Consider the following 22,921-nt stretch of genomic DNA (forward strand, 5'->3'; position numbering starts at 1 on the left):
GACTCTATAAGGGTCGTTGTGGGAAAGCTTGGTAACTGGCGCAAACTTCAGATTGGTGAAGCTCAAATAATTTTAATTTCAATCAACAAAATGTTATTTTCCTGCTAGCAAGTTCGACTCTTTTGGTGAAACATTTATGTTTAATTCTTAGCTAGTGCGACTAATTCAGCTCTTACTTTACACTGTGCTAGTCACAACAGATTTCATAGAGCTAAACCACACATATTCATGCGGCAATGAAAGAATAACCTTCACACGTCATTTGGGTCACAGAGGTGACCAGTGCTGCCAGGAGGATGATTTAACTATTCATCTTAAAGTGAAACATAAGCAAAGACTACATACAAAACCCTACAGAATAAAGTCATGAATGGAGTCATTATCCCTGCCAGAGATGGTAAATATGTTCATGTTCCCAGCTGAACGGAGTTCAAATGCATCTTGTATAGAGTTTAATAAATAGAGGAAATTCAAGGAGACTTGTTTAGAGCACAGGCGGTCAGACTTCTTCCAATGGTGGCCACAACTGTCATGTTTTCTCATTTGCTATGAAAAAATGCTAAAACAATTCTACAGTAAAAACTAAACATGCAATATTTTAATTAAACCTGCTAACAAATTTTTAATACCTTGTATGCAAGGATACAAAAACATGATACGAGCCTCTATTATTTAAAAACAAAAAAAAACAAAAAAACAAAAACGTTTTGCAGACACTAAACAAAGTTTACAAAATATAATTTTCTTATTTAAAAAAAGAAACTGGATTGTTAATTTGAATCTTTAAATGTATTTCTAATATTGTGTAAAAAAGGCTTCAGTGATTAAGTGAAGAATCTAATTAATTATCAGAATAATTGACAGAATAATCTATTACTAAAATAATTGTTAGCTGGAGTCCCAAACAGCAGATTAAATAAGTTTTGAGAAAGTGGAATCTATAGGCCTCAAACACCTGGTAGCAGAAATGAAAAGACAAAACAGCAGGCAGGCAGACGGAAACAGAATCGACCAGGAAAATAAGGTGAAGACGTGCGATTCTTTTACCTGGAAGCTCTCAGAAAGAGGAGGAAACGGGGAAACGGGGCTCAGGCTGAAGTAAAGCCTTGCTCAGCCCCACAGGGGAGAGTCTCTCATTAGAGAGACCAATGGCCATAATGCTGAGCCAGAATGGATGGACCTGTGTAAATAACCCCACTCTCCCACCTGGACACACACCTGCTAAAACGTCTGTGCCATGTAGCTGTCAAAGCTCGACGGCTCACCGACTGCTCCGCTCCTCGCAGCACTTTGGCTTCGGGGCGCTAAAAGCTTTTCAGAATCAAGCACATGATGTCACGGCTCTCTCGCACTCCGTGACTAAACTACGTCTGACCACCCAGGAGAACAAAGCCTTCCGCTCCCAACCGGAGTCACATCAGGAGGCTCGCCGCCACAGACTCCAGATCGGTTTAGTCATGCTGTAAACAGGATCTGCTAAGTTCTCTCTGCTGACATGCATGACGGCAGAACCTGCTGCCCCTCTGGGGTTCCAACATATTTTCAAGGCAAATGTCCACGATTGAGCTGACTCGATTAACGACATTAAAAATAGTAGATTACTATTCATTAACAAAAAACATTTCTACAGAAATCAGGCTTTAAATACGGGATCTGCAAATGGTGGATAAAAAGAAAGAGATGGATAGATGGATGGGTAAAAAGGACGAGAGATGACTTGATCGAATAAGTCCAAACGTGGAGAGACGATGGGACGACGACTGACAGAAGGTGGATGAATGAATGTAAGGGCAAACTGTTGAAATGATAGATCGATGAAAAAACACATTATTAGAAGACAATAGACAGGACATAAACCCTGTTTGTCTCCTAGGAGACTCCACAACAACAATCAGGCCTTCAGCAACACAACAGGTGCACAGCAACTACAGACCAGCTCTTCTCGTACCGTCTCTGTCCAGCACAGAAGGGCTGCGAGTGTTGAAGTGGGCTCTCCGCTCCAGGTCGCCCTGATCCTGCCGCTGCTTCTCTTCCTGGTGAGCCGAATCATGCGCTGCTTTGATCTGGTGCTGCAGCATGGTTAAACCGCTGATGGGAATGCCGCCAGGACCGTAAGAACCAGGCACCTGGATTAATGCAGCAGGAGAAATCGATTCAGGACACAAGACAGAAGAAAAATAGACACAGATACATTAAGTAATTGAAAGTACGGGGTTTATGCATGTTACATCAACTCAAATTTGATACCATCATGAATAAAATTTAAGACTTATATCACAACAGTGATGTATAAAAGAAATTCAAAGGGCCAAAACTGTGAAAGCAGCAGCTTTGAGCTTCTCAGATAATAAAAATGGCATAAGGCCATATCAGCTAAGTGGCTAAAAAGAGAGCCATACGCTAGCTGCTAAAGGCTTGTTTGCTTGCTAGATAGCAAGGAGATAACAAGCAAACTAGCTAGCTATCAAACATTAGCAGCTTCTTACTGGTAGACCTCAACCGCCTTAAGTCATAGAGCGCAGCGACTGAAGATGTCCATTCACATTTAGAAAATATCTCATAAAATATAAGACCTGCGAATAACTTATCTAAGGCCAACTTACATCTTCTCTACTGAATGTAAGAAATATTAAGGCCTTAATTTTAGACAAATTCATTTACATTAACTTTTAAAACAAAGGCTTAATAAACTATTTCTTCATCTCAAACAGTTGATTTGGACCACCTGGTTCGCTGAGGACATTAAGTTCAAAGATGAGAGAGTTGACAGAAGTGAAGTTTCTCCTGCGTTACAGCTGCCTTCATCTTTGCCAGTGTAAATAAATCAAGCTGAAACTAACCATAGGAGGGATGGCAGCTGCCCTGTGCTGCAGCTGCTGGATGTTGAGCTGGGCTTGCTTGGGCGAGGGCATGAACACCGTTCCCGGAGGGCTGAGCAACGATGGTTTTTCCATGGGGTATATTCTGCAGAAATAGCCCAAAAAAAGAAAAAAAATTGTGTTTGTGTTACAGAGCAGTTATATTGCAAGTATAAAGATGTTTCGGAGACTCACCTCTGCCGATCAGGCTCGGCCTCCACGTCTTCATCAGCACTGCAGGTGGCGCTCGAGTCATTGTCCGAGTGGAGCTCCCTCTGCCGTTCGCCCGGCTCTCCCTTTTCGCCCTTCTCCTTGATCTCGGGCTCCACCTTGACTTGAACCTCCCCGATCTTCATGTCCACATCCTGAGGTTCGGTTTTGGGATGCACGGGGCCAGGGAAGGAAGAAAGCTTGACTTTTTCTTCCTGGGATCCGCTCTCGCTCTCTGGGCTCTTCTCTTCCTTGACGCGAAGCTCCCCGTATGAAGGCTCTGCAGACTTTCCATTGCTGGCTTGACCTTTGTCCTGGTCTGCACCTGGAGCTTCGCCCGCCGTGCTCTCCAGTCTCTTCGAGTCGACTGATTTTGAGGAGTCGGGCTGAGAGGGTGAAGGTGCGCTCTCTGTATCAGAGCTGTTATCACCAGCTAAGGAAAAAGAAGAATATGTCGAGGATTTGGGTAAAGGCTTCAAATGTTACAGATAAATAACACAAACCCTTTTTTGTACTTTCACAAACCAAACACAAACCGTCCAAATACACAAGAGGTCAAACGAGATAAAACATGCAGATCCGCCTGCCGTTATCAGCTTGCATGTTCCCCACCGCTGCAGCTGTTGCCATAGTGATATCAGCAGATGCATTAAAGTTAGAGTTCCAGCTAAACTCAATGTCCTAGTGTTTCCAAGTACACTTTCACATTCCTATGTCTGCTCTTGACAGTAGAGATAGAGATAGAGATAAATCTTTATAGTCATTGTCACAAGAACAATGAAATTTAAAAAGTGCCATCAGTCAGTGCATATGCTTAAAAACAACTGTCTCACAGTTTACACATAATATAAGAAATACATAACAAATAACTGATAAAAAACTAATAAATAAGAACAGCCACATTCTCACACACACATCATTCATGGTGATTAATGGTTGTTTTTGATTGCATTTAGTTTTGCTATTGCTATAGGATAAAAACTGTCTCTGAGACGGTTGGTTCTAGTTCTGATTGCTCTGTATCGTAGTAGTTTGTTTCTCACGCTGCATATGGATCTCTCTCCAGGGTTTCTGCCGGTTTCACCAACTCGAATTTAAGACTAACAACTTTGTTCAAATAAAAGTTGTCAATCGCTAAGACTGGTGCTCGATCACCATGTTTGAAATCCACAAAATCACAGACTTCAGAGTTTGAGTCAGACCAAATGCTGCTCTTAGCTCAGTGTTGGGGGTAGCAGCTCCGACTGTTTTCTGAGGAGCTTTACAACCCGACACAGGATCAAAACTGTGACAATTTCTGCCGTCTGTTTGTGGCTCTAGACAGTAGTTTGTTTCTCACACTGCAAATGGATTGCTACACCCTTAATAGCGTCAAGCCTTTAATAATAAGAAGAATGCACAAAGCATCGAATGGGTTTACAATCAAAGTGAATCATCAAATTTACATGTAAAAAAACACAACTAGTATACTAGTTAGCAGTAGCCTCAACTTCCTTAGATCACAGAATTAAGTAAAACATTTGTGCGACAGTCAAGGACAGATTTGCAACGTGGGCCCCTATGCTGGAGCTTGTTTTGGTGACCCATCCACCAAAAATTTTTTGCGAACGCAAATTGCACACCATTAACAGGTAATTTAATGCATAATTATGTATTAACTGATGATACCATCTGATGGAAGTTTAATACATCCCTTGGTCAATAACTCCATGTTATCCCCCCCCCAAAAAATTATTATTACACATTCATTATTTTCAAATACTTCAGTTTTGTTTATATTCATAAAAATTTCAAAAATATTATTACTTTAAACAGACTGAACTCAAGCTGCGTAACCCAAAAACAGGAACTGGAGATGTAGCCAAAACCAAATGTGTGTGCACATGTGCAGCTTTTATTCCAACTGCCCTTGGACTTGGACCTCTGATAAACAGGAAGGAAAGAGTGTGGGAACATAAATGTGTGCGTGAGTGAAACAAAACACACGCTTCTTCTGTCTGACCTTCACTGTCATCTGCATTGTCCTCATCATCATCAGGTGATGCCGTGGCTTGGCCTTCCCCTTGAGACGTATCAGCGCGAGCTCTGCGAGTATCCTGGGAAACCGACGGAGATTACCACCTTGCATACACATGTTGCACGCTCCCGCGACGGCAGACCTTGACAGGAAGCGGAAAGCTGGCAGTTTACCTTCTTGTGCTGCTGGAGCAGGTTGTCCAGGTTGTGGCGCCTCTTGTAATTGAAATAGAAGTTCTTGCACTGCGCCTCGCTTTTGGTGCCCACCATTTTGGCGATGGCTGTCCAGTTTCTGCCATGTTCAACGAGCCCTGGGACAGAAAGCACAAGGACGATTCGAAATGCGGTTTATATAGTCTGATGCGGAGGGAAAAGCGCGACGATATGCTCTATATTAGTGATGTTTTGATCCGTTCTCAAGTTTCAAGGCATTTCTTTTTCTTGGAGTAAACTCAACTCCCAATGTCTGTTGGTCTACTGTAGTTACAATTTGAATGGCTAATTTATTTTTAAGAATCTACTAAGTTTAAAAAGCAGAAAAATAGTTGTGTCTGCACACAATTAACTGGAAACATACTAAAATATATGACTGACAAGTTTCCTAAAAACAGAGAGCAAACATGCTAATGTTAGCCTAGCACATTAGCAAACCGCTACACAGAAAAACAAGTTAGGAGTTTACAGGTTCTACAGGGTGGGCCATAAGTTTCCATACATAGGAGAATGTAAAATGTATATTTCTTTTATATTTCAGATACCCAAGAAGATGTGTTTAACAAAAGAGCAAAGAATTTAAATTATATAGGGAAGCAGTCGCATGGTTGCACAAAACTTTAACAGAAAACATGGAAATGAGGATCGCACACGACACTGTGGCAAAACTTATTTGTAAGTTTCAGAAAACTGGAAATGTTGCAGATCAACCACGTAATGGTCCAAGATGTGCAGCAAAAATAAAAACGGTTGTCCAAAATAAAATGTTTGTTTTTTTCTATGTATGGAAACTTTTGGCCCACCTTGTATACATATATATATTTAGAAATAGATGTTTTTAAGCTGTTAAAGAATATCCATGGTATTAAGTTTATGGAAGTATCTGACTGGGACACTGTTTCAATCATTTTAAGTGACTTTTTTTTTTTCTTATCTGGAAATTTCTTTACTATCTTTTTATGCTATTTAATTTAAACACATCTGTAAAAACCTCAATGATGTTTTGTTACACCAAAACTCTGAAAGCCAGACCTAAAATAAGTATTAAAGTCCTATCATTATGTCAGTCGACTCAGTATCTAATCAGGTCTGAGCTCGACAAACTTTAGAAACTGCTCAGCAAGTAGTTCACTGCAAGCTGCAGTGAACTTGGCAGATGGCCATTTACCTTTGACATTAGGGTGTCTGTCTTTGAAAATCTGTTACCCATGGTGACCAGCTCTCCCTGCCAGCCCTACTTAGATGAAAGGTGCTGGCAGCTTAACAAATGATCACAAAACACCAAAACTGTTCCAGTTAGATGATGGAATGAGGGCATTGTCAAGAGACTAGTGAATGTTACCTAAAACTGCACCAACGTCCTTTAAGATTATCTATGGCTAACAGCGATGTAATTAGGGCTGTGGTAAACAAATATTTTAGTAATCGAGTAATCTATTGATTATTCTTACGATTAATTGAGTAATCGGATAAAAAAAAAGAAGAGTTTAAGTAAAACATTGGTAAATCTATCATAACAGCAGTATTACTATCGCATATCAACATCAGTCCAATTTTTCACAGTTGAGCTTCCCTAACAAACCTTTCTGTGTAAAACGACAAAAACCTAGACGTTGTTATTAATCAATAAAATACTCCCAGGCCGAACTTGAAAACTGGACGCTATGCTGCTAACAGCTAGCTTTCGTCAACAACTCAGGCGGAAGCAGCATAAAGTAACGACCCGGCCGGAACACGGTGCGCTAAATAATAAAATATAATTTAACGAAGCTTCAAGGCAGATACATTTTTCTCGAGGAATTGTAATAATCGAGGGACTTAAATCACCAGAGGAATCGTTTCAGCCCTAGATGTAATGCACGCAATCTTCAGGGAACATTCAAATACCGTACTTGTTGTTTCTTTCACAAAATGCCCTGCATGTCTAAATATTTTTTTCCTCAACAAGGCAGCTTTTTTCATGTCTTGAATCTGGTAGCTCAGCCTGATCACCAATCACCAATTATAACAATCCCACTGTTGGTAGAAAAAGGTAGCTGACAGAAAATCCTTTGTTCAATAATAAGCATCACCAAAACTTTTGTGATATTTAAAAAAAAAAAAAAAAACATACACGACTTACAAGATAATGACTGTGGAATCTTTTTTATCAACTTTTGCCACATGGTTTGAAATTGTGAAGTAGCCCCCAAAAATTTGACTTTTTAACAAAAATTCTTAATTAATTTTGCAGAGTTGTTTTTTTTAACCCACCATAAACCAAAACTCTGGATGTAAATGTCTGACTTCTGCAGAAAAGTGATTTGAAAATCATTCTAGGTCCAAAACACAAACAATATCCTCACATATTTTAGGTTCGTTTTCAATTATTCAGGCCTAGAAAAACGTCTGTCTATCCTCAGCAATACAAACAGGATATGGGGCACTCTTTTTTGAAAACGTTTCATGCACAGGTGCTCACATGTCTGCTTTTGAGTAAGAATCACTGAAAGTTGTGGTCCTGTTCACTCTCAAATTTAAAATAAAAGCAAAAAAATCAAAAAGAGAGGAAACAGTTTTTCTGAGCAGCCATGTGTTGAGGCTTAAAAACCATTTCTGAACCAGGTCTTGTCATATGACTGGCTACACTAATCCAGCAGACAGATCTGAATGCCTGAGAAGATATAAAGCAAGATGCATTTTTGCAAAAGGGGGCGGAAAAAATATGCATCGAGCCAAGAACGTTTTAATTAATCTGCATTAATCCCTTTATACACTCCCAGCCTAAAAGCCACTAGGATTTAGAAATTCAATTCAATTCAAAAATACTTTAATCCCAGAGGGAAATTAAATAATAATAATAATAATTAACAACAATAATAAATAATTAAATAGAAATCTGCTCTAAGTACCAAGAAAGAGACTTTATATAATTTTCCCACAGTAAAAATCAAGTATTGTCAACATGTTTTCAAATAACACAAATTAACTAAAACAAAAACAGTTTCAGTTCAACATTATATGATGTTGGACTGATTATATAAATAATATAACATTATTTATTACTGTTAACACTGTCTTGTCATAGTATTCTACACAAGACAATAGAAGTTGTCTCCCTCACACAGTTTATAAACCTGACTGGTATGAGAAAATAAAAAAAAAAAATCTCAAAAAAGAATTCTTGGCAAGTTTTCTGTTGTTTAGCAAATAGACATAATTTTGGAAATCCTAACTGACCTAAAAAAAAAAACAAAAACAAAAGAAAAGAAAAGTTTGTTGTGATTTAACTTCAGGCACTGAGGAAAAAATGTGCATGTGTCTTTTAATAATCTCGAAATATCTGGTTTCAACTGTAAATAACATCTACCAAATTTTAATAAAACGTTAGATTGCGCTTTCTTAAAAAACTGTGCAGTTTGAAAATCAAATACTTTCAAGGACTTTATACAGAAATTAAGCACCTTTCACACCTTGTACATGCATGCAAACCCTGAAGAAAGTGAAGGGTAAAGTGAAGAAGGAGAATATTTTACTGAAATGTGACCCAAACATGATTATAATAGTGCAGTCTCACATTAACTACCCAGATACTTGCAAGGTAAAAGTAAATGTTAGTTTATCTAAATGTAATGCTCTGTTGCTCCTTCAATGATTGATCACTTCTGAGAAGCGAGTGAAGCAAAAAAAGCTAAGGAGGAAGAAAAGAAGAAAAAAAATCCTGATAGAAAATAAAGTGCATGCAAGAAACAGATAGGTTGATGAAATATCTATTATTCATAAGAACTACCGAGTTGACCATAAACAGCAGAAGGCCTGCCGGCAAGTGAGCGGCTGCAGAAGGGAAGGGATTGTAAAGAAAGGGGAGAAATGAATCAAACATTACCTTTTTTGGCAACCTCCATCTCCTCCTCGGTCCAGCGAGAAGTTTCTCCGCTTTCACCAGCGCCAGCTAAATCACAAAAGGACGAGATGCAGATCCATTAGCACTCCCGGAAAAGAGGAGGGGGAAAAAAAACGAAAACGACAGAAAGTGAAAGAGTGAGGGAGATGAAGACAGCGAGAGAGAAAGAAATAGAGAGAGAGACTGTCTTCTCTTCAGCCACCTTCTTCTCATGGCCACTAATCTAATAATCTGTTTACATTCAGGACTGCTGAGACCTGCTCCCTCACTTACTCGCCTCCTTTCACCCTCCCACCCTCCCACTCTCTCTCTCTCTCTCTCGTCCTCTCTGATCCACAGGGGAGGGGAGGGGAGGGTAGGGGAGGGGTTGCCCTGGTCAGCTGACACAGTGTCAGACACCGAAGGAACCGAGAGCTGCCGGCCTTCCTCTTTGGGAAATGGCCTTGGATTGAGACGAACGGGCAAATTGAGCCGTCGGGACCCGAACCCTCCCACCGCTCTGACTGTGACACCGTGTGTTCAACACACACACACACACACACACACACACACCTACACACACACACACACCTCCTTTGCTCTCCTTGGCTGCACAGTTCAAGCTAAAATTCACAGAAGTGGACGGTGAGAGCGGAGGGCAACAAGGGAACTCTAGCCCGCTCTATTCCAGGGCGCCCAAATGAGGACGTATAAACATTTGGACAAAAATAGCTGCAGATGTCCCCTTGAGATCAGGAGAAGGTCAATAGTCCCCCCACCCACCCATTCGCCCACCATGTGAATGAAGACGAGTGCGATGTAAATGCAGACCGTCAACATAAACTCACGGCACAGTGGTTCCCCTTCCCCCCACTGAATCAGCAGCTTGTTTAACTTGCCTGGCAAGCCTTCAACTAGGCAACACTGACCCATAGCTACACTTTAAAACCAAGGCAACATAGTTCTAAGAAATAGAAAAGGTTACAACAGAGCGAGCAAATACAATCTGTTGCATCATAAATATCTCCCTGAAATGTTTTTCAGATGTTGTCACGTTCTGAATACTTTTTTTGAAATCAGTAGGGGGTTTTGTTGCGACAGACCAACAAAAACAGGCACCCATTTGTATTGCAAGGAGGAAATATTTTGTATAACTTTCTATTTTTTGGAATTAAGGCTGCTAGTAAGCTTTTTATATCTATAGGAAGAACATTTTCTTTGTTCTTCTGTGCAAAAGAACTCAAGCTCAAGTCAGAAACAGGAGAAACTACAAACATAAATGTTTAAGTTAATTATTAATTGGCTTTAGCTGGCAACTGCAGTCATTTGAGTATTTCTGCTGATAACTTGTGCTAGAAATTGGAGGTGTGCAGAGAGAAAAGGAGTGGCTAGAGTACAGTCCCCTGAGGAACTCCTGGGCTGCTGACTTTCTGTTTGGACACACAGTCCTTCAGTCTCATAAACTGCGCTGTGTCTGTCAGGAAGTCATTGATCCACCTGTATCTTCTGGCGTTTCTGCTTTATATGCGCCACTCATGGTCAAAGAAGCTCTGCTATGTTAGTTCTGATTGGTTGTTTTTGCAGGCTTTGGTACCAATTATGTTTTTTTGCTTGAGATCATGCAAAATAAACCTAATTTGTTAAAGAATCCAACAGGCTGCAGTGGGAGCCGGAAGCACAAACGTTTTTGTTTTTTTTTTTTAGCGGGGAAAGTGAGAGTTTTCACCTTTATTAGCATCTGCTGCTACCGGAGTGAGGGATTTTGCGGGCTCCTTCATTCCCTTCTGCGCTTGATCAGATTTAGGGAGCTGTGGAGGATCTGGCAGGGCGGGCTCAGAGGCGGGAGGAGGCGTGTCCTCGGCTGCGACGGACGCAGCCTCATTGGCCATGGAGCGTGTGGTGATCCTTCTATTGCGGCGGCCCTGGCTGTTGGCAGTCTTCCTGCCACGCGGCGTGTTTTGCTCCTTTCCGTCCTCGTCCTCCCCACCGTCACACTTGTCTTTGTCCTTGCCAATCTCCCTGTGGTTTTTGGACAGGGGGATAAACACAGCTTTTAGCTGCTGCAGCAGCAAATATCTATCCCCTGATGACGCAGCAATAACAGGCTCTTCTTGTAGTCTGCTTTTTTCGCAGCTGACTGAATACAAGAAAAGCGTATTAAAACTTGTTGATAGCAAACACTAAACAAATACGTCAAAAAGTCAGACATCTGCTGGCTTGTTAGGACATATTATGGATGTTATATAGGGAACATTTTTTTCATTCTTTGTCGTCACTCAAGTTAGATTGAGAGTTCCTCTACTTTATTTTTTAGACTCGTGTAAATGGAAATTATCGAACTTGATTTCAGTGACAAACTGAAGGCTGAAGTGAAATGCAGAGTTTTTCATTTAAAAAGTTGGAACGAAACAGCTGATCAGTGACACAATGGATTATTTCCTCACTGAAAATGATTTGGAACAACTTAAGAGAAGGTAAGTCAAGAACAGTAGTGCCTAGCAAAGCTGTCTGACATCACAACCACACCTGAACTGACTCTGAGCCAGGCGGAAGAAAAGCAAAGCATTACCTTGCACCTGGTCGCTATGGTTTGATTTAAATGGCTGGTGATATAAAATGAACAATTGTCAGTATGGATGCGTGATTGTTGATGTTTGTGATTTTTTAAAGATATTGTTATTGGTCCGACCAATATTTAATTCCATCTTGTTTCTGGAAAGGGGAGGGATAGTGAAGCAGTTCGACTGCAGCAGAAAAGCAACGTCAGCAGTGTGGTTGTTTTTTCAGTGTCGAAAGACTGGAAAAATATATGCAGTATCGTAAATATATAACAACAATATTAATATTGGCCCAAATTTTCATATTGGTTCATCCCCAGATTTCAGCTTAAAAAAAATTAAATAAAATGCTTTTCTTTTGTAGTGAATGCAGTGCACCTGATCAGATATCAGATATTGCTAATTGCAACACCCTTCAGTGTGGAGGGTGGAAAAGTTTCTAAGAGAGGAAAGGTTTGCTATTTCAGTATTAGTGATGCGGTTTAAAATGTAGGAGAAGCATGGATAGGGGGAATCTTTAACTATGGCACCTAAGGAAACATCAGCCATCTTATTCAACTCACCGAGAATCCTCCTTTTCATCTTTTTCTTCCTCGTCCTTCTTTTCCTCGTCCTCTTTTCTCTCAGACTTCTCAACTTTGTCCTCTTCGTTCTTGTCTTCCGACTTGTCTTCTTGTGAGGGACGTGTTATTTGCTGCAGACAAAAAAAACATATTTGGGGGGAAATTGAGTCTGGGGGGAAAAAAAACTATATTTTAAAAAAATTTTAAACATCCAAGGGCACAGTGGCACAGTTGGTAGAGCTGTTGCCTTGCAGCAAGAAGGTCCTGGGTTCGATTCCCGGCCCGGGGTCTTTCTGCATGGAGTTTGCATGTTCTCCCTGTGGATGGTGGGTTCTCTCCGGGTTCTCCCACAGTCCAAAAACATGACTGTCAGGTTAATTGGTCTCTCTAAATTCTCCCTAGGTGTGAGTGTGTGTGTGAATGGTTGTTTGTCCTGTCTGTTTTCTGTGTTGCCCTGCGACAGACTGGCGACCCGTCCAGGGTGAACCCCGCCTCTCACCCGGAACGTTAGCTGGAGAGGAACCAGCAACCCTCCTGACCCCATTAGGGAGAAAGGGTGAATAGAAAATGGATGGATGGATGGATGGATGGATAAACATCCAAAATGAACAAACAACAACAACAAAAAAATGGATATGAAAGTTTCTGTAAACAAATTGCCCTTCAAGAAAGGGACTAGTTGAGACCAAAGAACCAGACTGAAGCGTTTTTCATCCAGTCTTGGGTAGAAAAACGGAGAGACACAAAAAACATTCATGTAAATGGAAATTATTGAGCTTGATTTCATTTATGGTGAGATTAGTTGATTTACTGATTGTTGCGACCGGCTTGTGCCAGTTATATCAAGGATTTTGTGATGATTTTTAACTTTGACTTTGCTTCAGAAGACCCAGCAAAGTAACGATGTGCAATATTTAAATACCTTTAAGATGCAAGATGCAGAACTAAACTATACAAAGATGCTTGTTTTTAAAATGTATAGTACGTTTTAGAAAATCTGTCAAAAATGGAAAAAGGATTGACACTTAAAATAATTTTGAATTTGACACAGGTAACAAAACCCTGGCCTCATGTCAAAACTTTACTTCCCTAGTCATTCTAGTTTCACCATCTATAAAGTGACAAACGGATACATAGTGTATGAATTTTACCAACTGGGCTGATGGAGTGACTGAGGACATAACATTCCTGATCATCAGTGCTGGCGCGGTACACCACAGAATGCTTCCTCCTGACTGTTTCATGAAAGCGCTGTGCTGGAACAAGTCGCGGTATGCCAAGCCAAACATCCCATGCTGGTACCAGATGGGGCCAAGGAATGTGCTTCACTCAACGGTTGGGGCAAAAAGATATGAAATGAGGTAAAGAGAGAAGATAGATAGGGGTAATTTTTTTTTTTTTTTTTGGAAGAGGTACAAAAAGGGGGGAAAAAGCATCAGGGATGATCCCACCCATCTAAAATGTGATTACACGAGTTAACTCAGCTATGTCAACAATAATGATACACCAAGAATCCAGCTATCCACTTAAAACACGCATTTCTGCTTAACTGACTCTGCTTAATGATGAGCAGCTATTCAGAAACCAAACCAATCCACTCATTTTCCCAATCGATGAAATGTACAATGTTAGTGCAACTGGGTCACAAAACCAACACTTTTCGGTGGAGACTCTAAGACTGAAGGACTGTTAATTTCAGCATCAGTGATGTGTTTAAAATTAAGTTAGAGGAAGAACGTGGTTGTAGGAAGCTACTTAAAAAGAAACAACACGTGAAAAAATGTCTCTATTTCATTGAAGCTCTGAGGGAGAAAGACTTTGAGGAGATAACAGAAAGTCTGAATATATTAGAGTCTCTCGAACATGTTGCAATGTTTTGTTTTGTTTTTTTATTTTATTGTTGCAGCCTAAAATTACAAGTTGCAACTTCTTCTTCTTCTTTATTTAAGAAGATAAAGATCTTTATCTTCTGATCTTGCAGCCTTCATCAGAAAAAAAGTTGTAGTCATGGTTGCAAAATTTTTTTAAGCTTCATTTTCACCAAAATATTTGAGATTGTGGCGCTTCACCTTCTTTTTGATTCTCTTTTTCTCATCAATCTGTAATACCTCTTTAACTGTGAAGACCTTCTGCTAGTCTCTTTTCCAATATCTCCTCCCTGATTCTTTTCTCTTTCTATTGTGATAAAGATATTTTTTTTAATATGCGGAAAGCAACAGTGGGCACAACGTCTGCACAGAAGTTAAAGAGGAGTTAACTTATTCTCTGCAACCTCTTTCAGTGATAGACCATGGTTTATTTTGACCATAAGTCCGTTTTAATTAACAAAAAACATTAAAATTCAACCAGCAGAGTGTACTGTTGTTAGGTAAATTAGAATTGGTTAGGAGATGTTAAATGAATGTTTGCTTCAGGTACAGGCTGATTTTAAAGAGTTTGCTCCTATTTGTTTGGGTCAGATGCTTTAAAAACAAGGTTCTGCAAATAACTTTGCTCCTAAGACCACTTGCACAATTTGTGTGTAGCTGACTAGAAACAACAGTAACCCACTACTTCCTGCTAATGCGACAGCTTCTTTAATTTTTCCCATGTTATAAATATGTTACTAGATCCGGCCTAGTCAGACAGTTGTTGCATAATGTAGAGGAAAAGCTTCGGGCTGCTCAGTGAACCACGCAGGTTAAGATGTTGCTATATTAAAAGAGAACTCTGCATGTCTGAGGGTGGCGGGTCTCTAGCTGCCTCGTGATGCAGTAAATTCTGCAGTGTCTTTGATTTATTAAATAATGAGGAGCAACACACAGCCTTAATAGCAGTTACCAGTTCACTGAGTTCTCACCCTTCCCCAAAGAGTTGCATTAACTTTTTAAGCAACTCTCCTTAAGCATATAATGACCAATATCCCTACAACTAAACGTCTATTTTTACAAAAAACACTTCCTAACAAATTTGGTATTACTTAGAGATTTATGGAAAGAATTTCTCTCTTTTTTATCCACAGCTTTTAAAGTAAATTAAATCTTAACGTTGCGTACGGCCAAGAAAATTTCCTCAGGTTACTCTTCACCTATGACCCGTCCTGAATGTGGTAAGACTACATTTCTCATATTATCGTTTCTTTTTATATCACCAAGAGATTCAGTCAGGTTCTTGGGGGATATTCTCATTGCACATGGTCGGCACTGACAAGCTGCACTAGTTGGACTAGCGAATCCTTATATATTTGCTTTGGAGCTAGAACCGTGGCATTCCCAGCTCTTTTCCCACACTGAATCAACCGAAAATCTCTGTAGAGACTCTCTGAGGATCTCCTCAAAAACTCAATGGGGTGCCTATGGTTCTGCGGTTCCTCTGTGTTTTGAGACAAAACAGTCGCCCTACCTTTCCGGAATATTTTAAGAGCCTTAATGTCTGCCCTCTTTTTGCTGAATCACTTGTTCTGTTTTAAGTTTGCATATGACAGCCTTCAACGTCCTACCACAACATTCAGGCCACCAAAAAAGCCTTTCAATCTTGCACCATGGGAGAAGAATGCAGAAAAATGAAATGAATTTAAAAAAAAATGTCTTCAATATTACTAAGTGACTTCGGTTCGTGTATATTTTTTTCTCTTATTATGATGCAAATATTCAGAAATTAATCATAAGCTAGAATTAACAATTATTTTAGTAATTGATTATTTTTACAATTAATCGCATATAAAAATTGGCACTTTCTGCAGATTTTTCGTAAAATATTAGAAATGCATTAAAACATGAAAATAATTCAATTACTTTTTTTTTTTTTTTTTACAAAATAAACATTTTATTGAATAAAATGCCACTTCCTTTAGAGCAGTGGTCCCCAAGCCCCAGGCCGTGGACCGGTACCGGTCTGTGCAAGAAATAATTAAATATTTCCGTTTTATGTATTATTTGAGTCTGGAGGATCTTTTATTTTGAAAATCCTGTAACCAGATTCTCTCGGTTACGTCTTGCGCGCCAACATTGAGCACACCTCATCACTCCGTTGCAGAGAAACAAGCTCAGGGCTCCCATTACTCGTTATCGTGAGTTAAAATTTTCACAAAAGTAAAATGTTCCTTTTTGTGGCGCATCTGTATCTTATTTTGAAGGGATATTTAAAGTTACCATAGCAACCAGAGTCAGAGAGCATTAGGGCAGTGGTCGAGACGAGATGAGAGGAATAGAGCTTGTGAGTTTTAGGTCTGGTTCACACGGCACGATTTAAGGATCGTCGGACAATTTTTCAAACCTCTGTGACCACAGAGCCGATAAAAGTACAACAGGTTCAGTCGGTTCGTGTGTCCAGTCACACGGCAGGAGCAACGCAACACACACGAACCGATTCCAGAAGAAAACCCAGTAAAACCCCCAACATACCATACGTGAATTTAGAATAATCAAACACGGATGACGACGTAGAAGCAGTAGTGATAGTTTGTGGACTAATTTTAAGCGATAAAATCGTAACAAAAAGAAAAAGGCTTTTGATAAAAGACGCCGGTAGCAGACGCTCTATTAGCTGAACTATGATTTGGAGGTGAGTTAAGTTTTTTCGTAAACATTTTTAACAGAATAAACATAACCACATATAATAAACATATATAAAACTGACCTTTGTATATAGTAATAAACATTTCCACATATCACCTCCGATGTCCACCGGACTCTCAGTTGTGCCACACCAACTGTTTGGGATTCCCTCCGGTCTTACGTCACCGCGCTTTCTGATTGGCTACTTGTCACGTTCAACAGGCTGCATTCCTGCTCCCAGTCAGGGGAAACCCCACAGGCTAATCGGGCCAAGACAATGTTGAACATGCCCGATTTTAGATTTTAAAAAAAGAATTAAATAAAAAAGGCTTTAGCGGGAACACCAACATACAGAAGCATTATCTGACGTCGCCCAACATTTTCAAAATGCAGTGGATTTTGAAAATGGTCCGCTGCTTTAGAGAAGCAGTGGACCATTTTCAAAATCCACAGTCACTGCCTGTTACCATGGTAGCTGAGAGCTTTACACAGGAGAGTTATAAACGAGCAAAAACCATCAGGCAAATGAAAAACATGGTCACAAATAAAAAAATTTGCCTTTAAGCAATCCCATAGCGTAAAAGTGACATTCAAAGTCTTTTAAGAGCCCAAATGACGTGTGTGCGGTGGTCTCTGCTGGGTTCAGCACATTGGTCAACAGAGTTATGGGGGAAAATAGTGGATGGCAGGCAAAGACATTTGATGCTGTGTGAATATAAGCTGCTATTAAGAAAGATTCGTCCATCTTATTGTGGAAAAATAACACATCCATCTGCTCTAATGTCTAATTTGAATTTTAGAACATCAATGAGCGAGGCATGCCCTGGTTTCACGGACTTGGAATGAAGTGTTTTGAAGCAGAGAAGCCTCTAGTCTCCTGTGTGTTTTTCTAATAACATTTTGGTTTTGTTTATCAGAAAAAAAATTACAAAAATACCAGCCAACTGCAAAACATTTAGGCTAAGAGTTTACCAAAATGCTTCAGCCCAAATAAGAAAAATGAAGATATCGGGGATTATTTTATTCCAGCCATGAATGCATTGAGTTTATTGTTACTGTCCCTCATTAATTTATACTTTCAATATAGATTAAGATGATAAAATTCAACATTTAGGGTAACACAGTTGAAAATAAAACAGTTTGTATTATCATGTCTGTTCAATATTTAGAAAAGAATAAAGATTAATATTTAGTGCAGAGAGAATGAAACTGGAGAAATGATGGAGGTTTGTACACTGCAACAGTGGGGTCAATTTGACCTGCCAATAACAAGAGAAGCCATCAGGCCCATGAATCAACAACGATGTAAGAGCTTAAACAAAAACACAATAAAAAAAAAATTAAATGACTGCCACCATTAGGTTCTGTTTGTTCTGTGTGTTTTGGTCTTGTTTATATTCTGAAAATAATAACCTGGTTATGACTCACCAAAACAACATGCAAATACTTGCAATTTCTTAGCCTACACTGATCATTTATACTTTTACAAACAGCATAGCTCTTTTCAGATCATCCTTTGGTTCCACGCAGAGGTTAGCTACGCCTTGCAGTTACCTGAAAGTTCCCAACAGGGGATGGAATTCAGCTCATTAATTTTATGCACCTAATCTAATTACAAACCTGTAACCAATAATAAAATGTACTGTTCAGGGTGATTGTGGAAGCAGTGTGATGCAGTTCTATGACAACTGCTGCAAACGACCTAAGGCTCTTCCAGAGTCGAGCTGATCTGAAAAATATGCTGATCAGGAAATAGAAACATGTCGAGTATGTTGCGCAACAGTTCTGCATGCATTCAAAGCACCGACTGCATCTTAAAACCCTGCTAAGGATCACAACACAGAACCCCCGGCATCAAGCAGGACATCTTAGGTAACAAAAACCATTTTTTAAAGCTGATGTAGAAAACCGACAAATAGAAATATTGCAGCAACTATGACCTCAGCAAGAGCTCTTGTGTGATCTTCGTGGTGTGCAGTGGTCAGGACCTAATAAAAGCTAAACCGCTGAACTAACAACGGAGTAAGGGCAGTGAAGACTCGATAATGCACACAGGAAAAGAACGCCAACCCCTGAACTGCAGTAACTCAGATTTCTTAGAAAGTGTATGCTGACATGGACAAAAAACTGTTTAGATGATGTGGTTTAATTCAATTTATGGCATATAGCACAGCAAACCAATCGCTAACTGCAGTTATCCGTTTCCATATAAGGCCTAATTAAATCTGTTTTATTACTTCTCAATTTCCAGTTTTTCTATTTTAATTCTATTTTAACCAGATTTATTAACCCTTCGATTATTACGGTGTGAATGAAAAATATGCAACATGTCAATAGCTGGAGGTCAACATTTCCTGTTATTCTGTACCACAAATGAACAAACTGCTGCAGTTCAGCAGAGCATCTTGGTTTTACAGGATGTTGAAAAGTGCTTCCCCGGGCGCCACGTGGAGCAGCGGATAAAGCATACAGAAGATACAGACCTCGCAATCCTGAGTTTGCATCCTTGGATGCTTTGCCACATGTCTTTTTCCCCTTCTCTTAGCCCTCATCCTGTCAGATTACTATAAAGACCACCAGAGCCAATATATATATCTATATATTGTATTTAAAAAAAAACCAAAGTGTTTCCCCTCAATCTTTAATGAACTCAAACTAAGAAGCTTGTTTTTAACATGGAAAGAAATCTCAATTTTGAAAATGCTTTAGAGTTGAACGAAACACCACATTAAAGAAACCCTTTAAAAAGTAAAAGCCTGTGCACACTTCCATAATTTCTTCCATGTGTCACAGACATCTCCATTTAAGAAATGGCTCCTTTGGTGATGCTTTTATGTTCCTGCAACTGCGGCCCCCTCAGTCCTCCCTAAACACAGAGGCATCTCTAAGCAACGCAATGTCACACAAACTGCAATGTGTGACATTGCAGTTTGCGTGCAATGTCACGCAAACTGGTCTGCTTTGAGGAACATAAGCCTGAGGTGTTGCTTGACTCTCTAAATTCGGTAGATCCTAATCCAATGGCGCTACACTCAGATGTGGACAAATTAGCCAGATCCACGGATTCAAATCATCACAGCTTAGAAGAGCTACAGGATCTTCTAAGCTGAGGTCTTGGTGAGCCCTCACACCTAACAAGGGAATAAAACGTGAAATTTTATGACAAACACAAAATCTTAAAAAAAAAAAAAACCTGTCCTGGCCTCTAAAGCAGTACAAATCTTAAGCACCAAACAAGCGGCTAATTTTGCCAAAATTTGCTCATAAAAAAAAGAATCTCCTTATTGACCCATATTAGCTTATGAAATCTTACAAAAAAGAGTAAAAGAAAAGTTAAGAGCTATGGGATTTTTCTGAAAATGGGGAATAACACCTAGCCCACAACATAAATACATGTACATGGCCGCAGAGGTTTGATTTGAGCGGTAAATAAAGACCCTGCCTTCACATGTCCCAGAAAACCTAGCCTAAAATAGCTGTGTTCCACTGCCTACAGGCCTAAAATAAATATCTAGGTTAGGAAACTAGCCGGCCAGCCAGAACGTGGCGAGACACAGATGGCAGCCAGAACAACCTGACCAAAAAGTAAAAGGCTTTGGGTTTAAAAGTTAGTGACATACCTGCAGACTCATTTGCTGGCAACAAAAAGCCCTTTCCTCCGCTGAACGCCAGAGCTAACTCGTGTTGCAAGTGGGAATTTAGCCTCCAGTGCCTCCATGGGACTGGTAGCAGTGGAGGGGCAGGACGGCACCATCACAGAGCTCCTTAGAAGGGCTGCCGGGCCGCAGCGCGGCTGCACATATTCCAGGAAAGCGTGTCATCAGGCCGCTTAAGCCGCCCAAAGAATCGTCCATCTCACATGCACACACTAATCTACGCGGGGTCACTCAAGGTAATCCCTGCTGAGCACTCCTTTTTGATTGGCACTCACAGCAGCACAGGGAGGGTTTTTTTTTTGGGCCTGTCAGCTGGTCGGACGATACCAAGTCGGGATTTTCAAGGAGGGGGTGGAGCTCTCACATGCTCCAAAGAAGTAAAAGTAAATGGAAAATGAGGGAAAAAAAGAGCACACAATCAGCAGATAGGCTGCCAACGCTGACTCGGTCTCACTGAGTTGTTTTTTTTTCCGCTCAGTTTTACTCACTTGCCCTACATTCCACTGCTCTTTGCTGCTGCTCCTATCCCACTAACGACTCACTCTGCTCACTCAAATGTCAGTTGGTGGACCTTGGAAATCAGCCACACACTAATAAACAATTCCTTAAATTACAACCCAGAACAAACAAATATCCCATCTATACATGTAAAGTAAACAGACTTTTCCCTCCATCTTCGCCGGGGCTCTCTTAAACACTGGTGTTCTAACTGCAAACGTTAAACACTGAGGAAACTCATCCAGTCACTTGAATATGACAAATATTCTTGTGCTCAATAGGGATTCTGAAAACTTTAGTTCGTCACCTCCTCTTATGTAAAAACGTGCTCTACAACCACACAGTTCTGTTGCACAGCAGATGTACTGGACACAATGTTCTCTACGAGGGCTTGTGGCACAGGAAGCAAAGGGAAACAACCCAGAGAGGATGAGACCTGTCCTTAGCCTGGATTGCAATATTTTCTCTGAACCAGTACAAGCTGGAGGTTACTCTGCCCTTAACAGGATAAAGAATGAACAAGACTGAATGAATGAATGAATGAATGAATGACGTTTTCAGTGATTGAAAACTAATGTTTACAGAATGCTATGAAGACACTCCAGTGGGCTAAATACTGACAGAAAATCCTCTAGATAAATCAGTCTGATCGCCAAACAACATCCAAGAACACTAGTAACCAAACTAACAAAATAGGATTTATTATATTCCATTTCTCTTCTACCTTTGACTCAATACCCATCCAAGGTTCCCATAATGCAACCCAAGGCCAAGTTCAAACTTTCAACACATTTTCAGCATTTACATAACTTCCGCCTTTGGGGTTGTTGGATTTAGACACAGACAGTGGAGATCAGGAACCAATCACCGAGCTTGAGAGTCAGAATAAAGTATGCAAAGATTAAGAGCTCACAATATATCATCATTGCAGTATTACTACAGGGAATACTGTTCAGGTTTAGGTAGAGAAATTCCCTAAATTCTTCAGGAAATCCATGATCACATCCCAAAACAACAGCCTGGATTATTTTTTTAATGTCTGTACTTTGATAGTGTTTGTTTACTCTAGGGGTGTACCTACTGGTCCAGATTTCCTTACAGGGACAGTATTGTACAAAATCAACTTATGTGAGCTTTACATCATGCTATAATGTTATTCCCTCATCGAAAGAAAACCTGAAATGTTGCCGTGATTCTTTCATGCATGTTTGAGAAATCTTTTAATCTGCCGTGGCAACCATTTAGCTTGGACCTAGCGTCGCCTTTGAGGTGCAACTCCTCCTCGGAGCTGCCGTTTTTGAGCTTCCACCTCACTTCCCCAATCAGCTCCTTCAGACTAGCCAGCAACAATTAGCAAACACCTGGTGAAGCTGCGCGCCTGCTGTGCTCATTACATGAGCTACTTCTCTGCACAACACTTGTAAAAACGTTGTTGAAGGGTTAATAGAGGAGTGATGTTGTGATGACATCCTCTAGGTGACGTTTCAGAAAGAGCTGGAGCTTTCAAAGATATAGAGAAACTATTTCAAGGCATTAAATTAAGTGACATAAACCACATTTGATATATGTAGTATTTTTGTAACAAATGGAGGTAATGTAGTTACTTGATCGTGCTTTAAAATAGCACTATGTGCCTGGAAAATATATAATAGTGCCCCTTTAATTTTGGGCAATCAGCCAACACATGTGAAACTGATCTTTTCCACCTTAATTAAGTTGTGAAGATTAGCCACTGACTCCTTTTGCTCTGCCATGACAGCGTTAGTGGAAAAAAAAAAAAAATCAGTATTGGCAGGTTCTTAAATGTTGGACTTACCTGGTTGCGTCCTCTCCTCCTGCCATAGTTTCTCCTGACCAATGCCTTGTAGTTTTGGTTCTTTTTGGTCAAGTAGTAAAACAGCACACAGTCAGCGACACACTAAAACGAAGAATATATTTATGTTGTTTTAACT

At 40.0% G+C, this 22,921-nt stretch overlaps 1 protein-coding gene across 8 annotated transcripts in view; it reads right to left on the reverse strand.

Moving 5' to 3' along the window:
* Window positions 1-22,921, reverse strand: part of ncor1 (nuclear receptor corepressor 1) — a 75,021-nt gene that overhangs the window by 26,480 nt on the left and 25,620 nt on the right. For all 8 annotated transcript variants that reach the window (XM_044141347.1, XM_044141353.1, XM_044141351.1 and 5 more), the window contains exons 14-22: window positions 22,786-22,887; window positions 12,281-12,411; window positions 10,886-11,178; window positions 9,163-9,228; window positions 5,259-5,395; window positions 5,071-5,164; window positions 3,054-3,501; window positions 2,841-2,964; window positions 1,949-2,126 (exon numbers count right to left, since the gene is read on the reverse strand). In XM_044141347.1, coding sequence (XP_043997282.1) covers window positions 1,949-2,126; window positions 2,841-2,964; window positions 3,054-3,501; window positions 5,071-5,164; window positions 5,259-5,395; window positions 9,163-9,228; window positions 10,886-11,178; window positions 12,281-12,411; window positions 22,786-22,887 — 1,573 coding nt within the window. The remainder of the gene's footprint in view (window positions 1-1,948; window positions 2,127-2,840; window positions 2,965-3,053; window positions 3,502-5,070; window positions 5,165-5,258; window positions 5,396-9,162; window positions 9,229-10,885; window positions 11,179-12,280; window positions 12,412-22,785; window positions 22,888-22,921) is intronic.

This window comes from Gambusia affinis, linkage group LG15 (genome assembly GCF_019740435.1).
Source record: "Gambusia affinis linkage group LG15, SWU_Gaff_1.0, whole genome shotgun sequence".
Classification (NCBI taxonomy): domain Eukaryota; kingdom Metazoa; phylum Chordata; class Actinopteri; order Cyprinodontiformes; family Poeciliidae; genus Gambusia; species Gambusia affinis.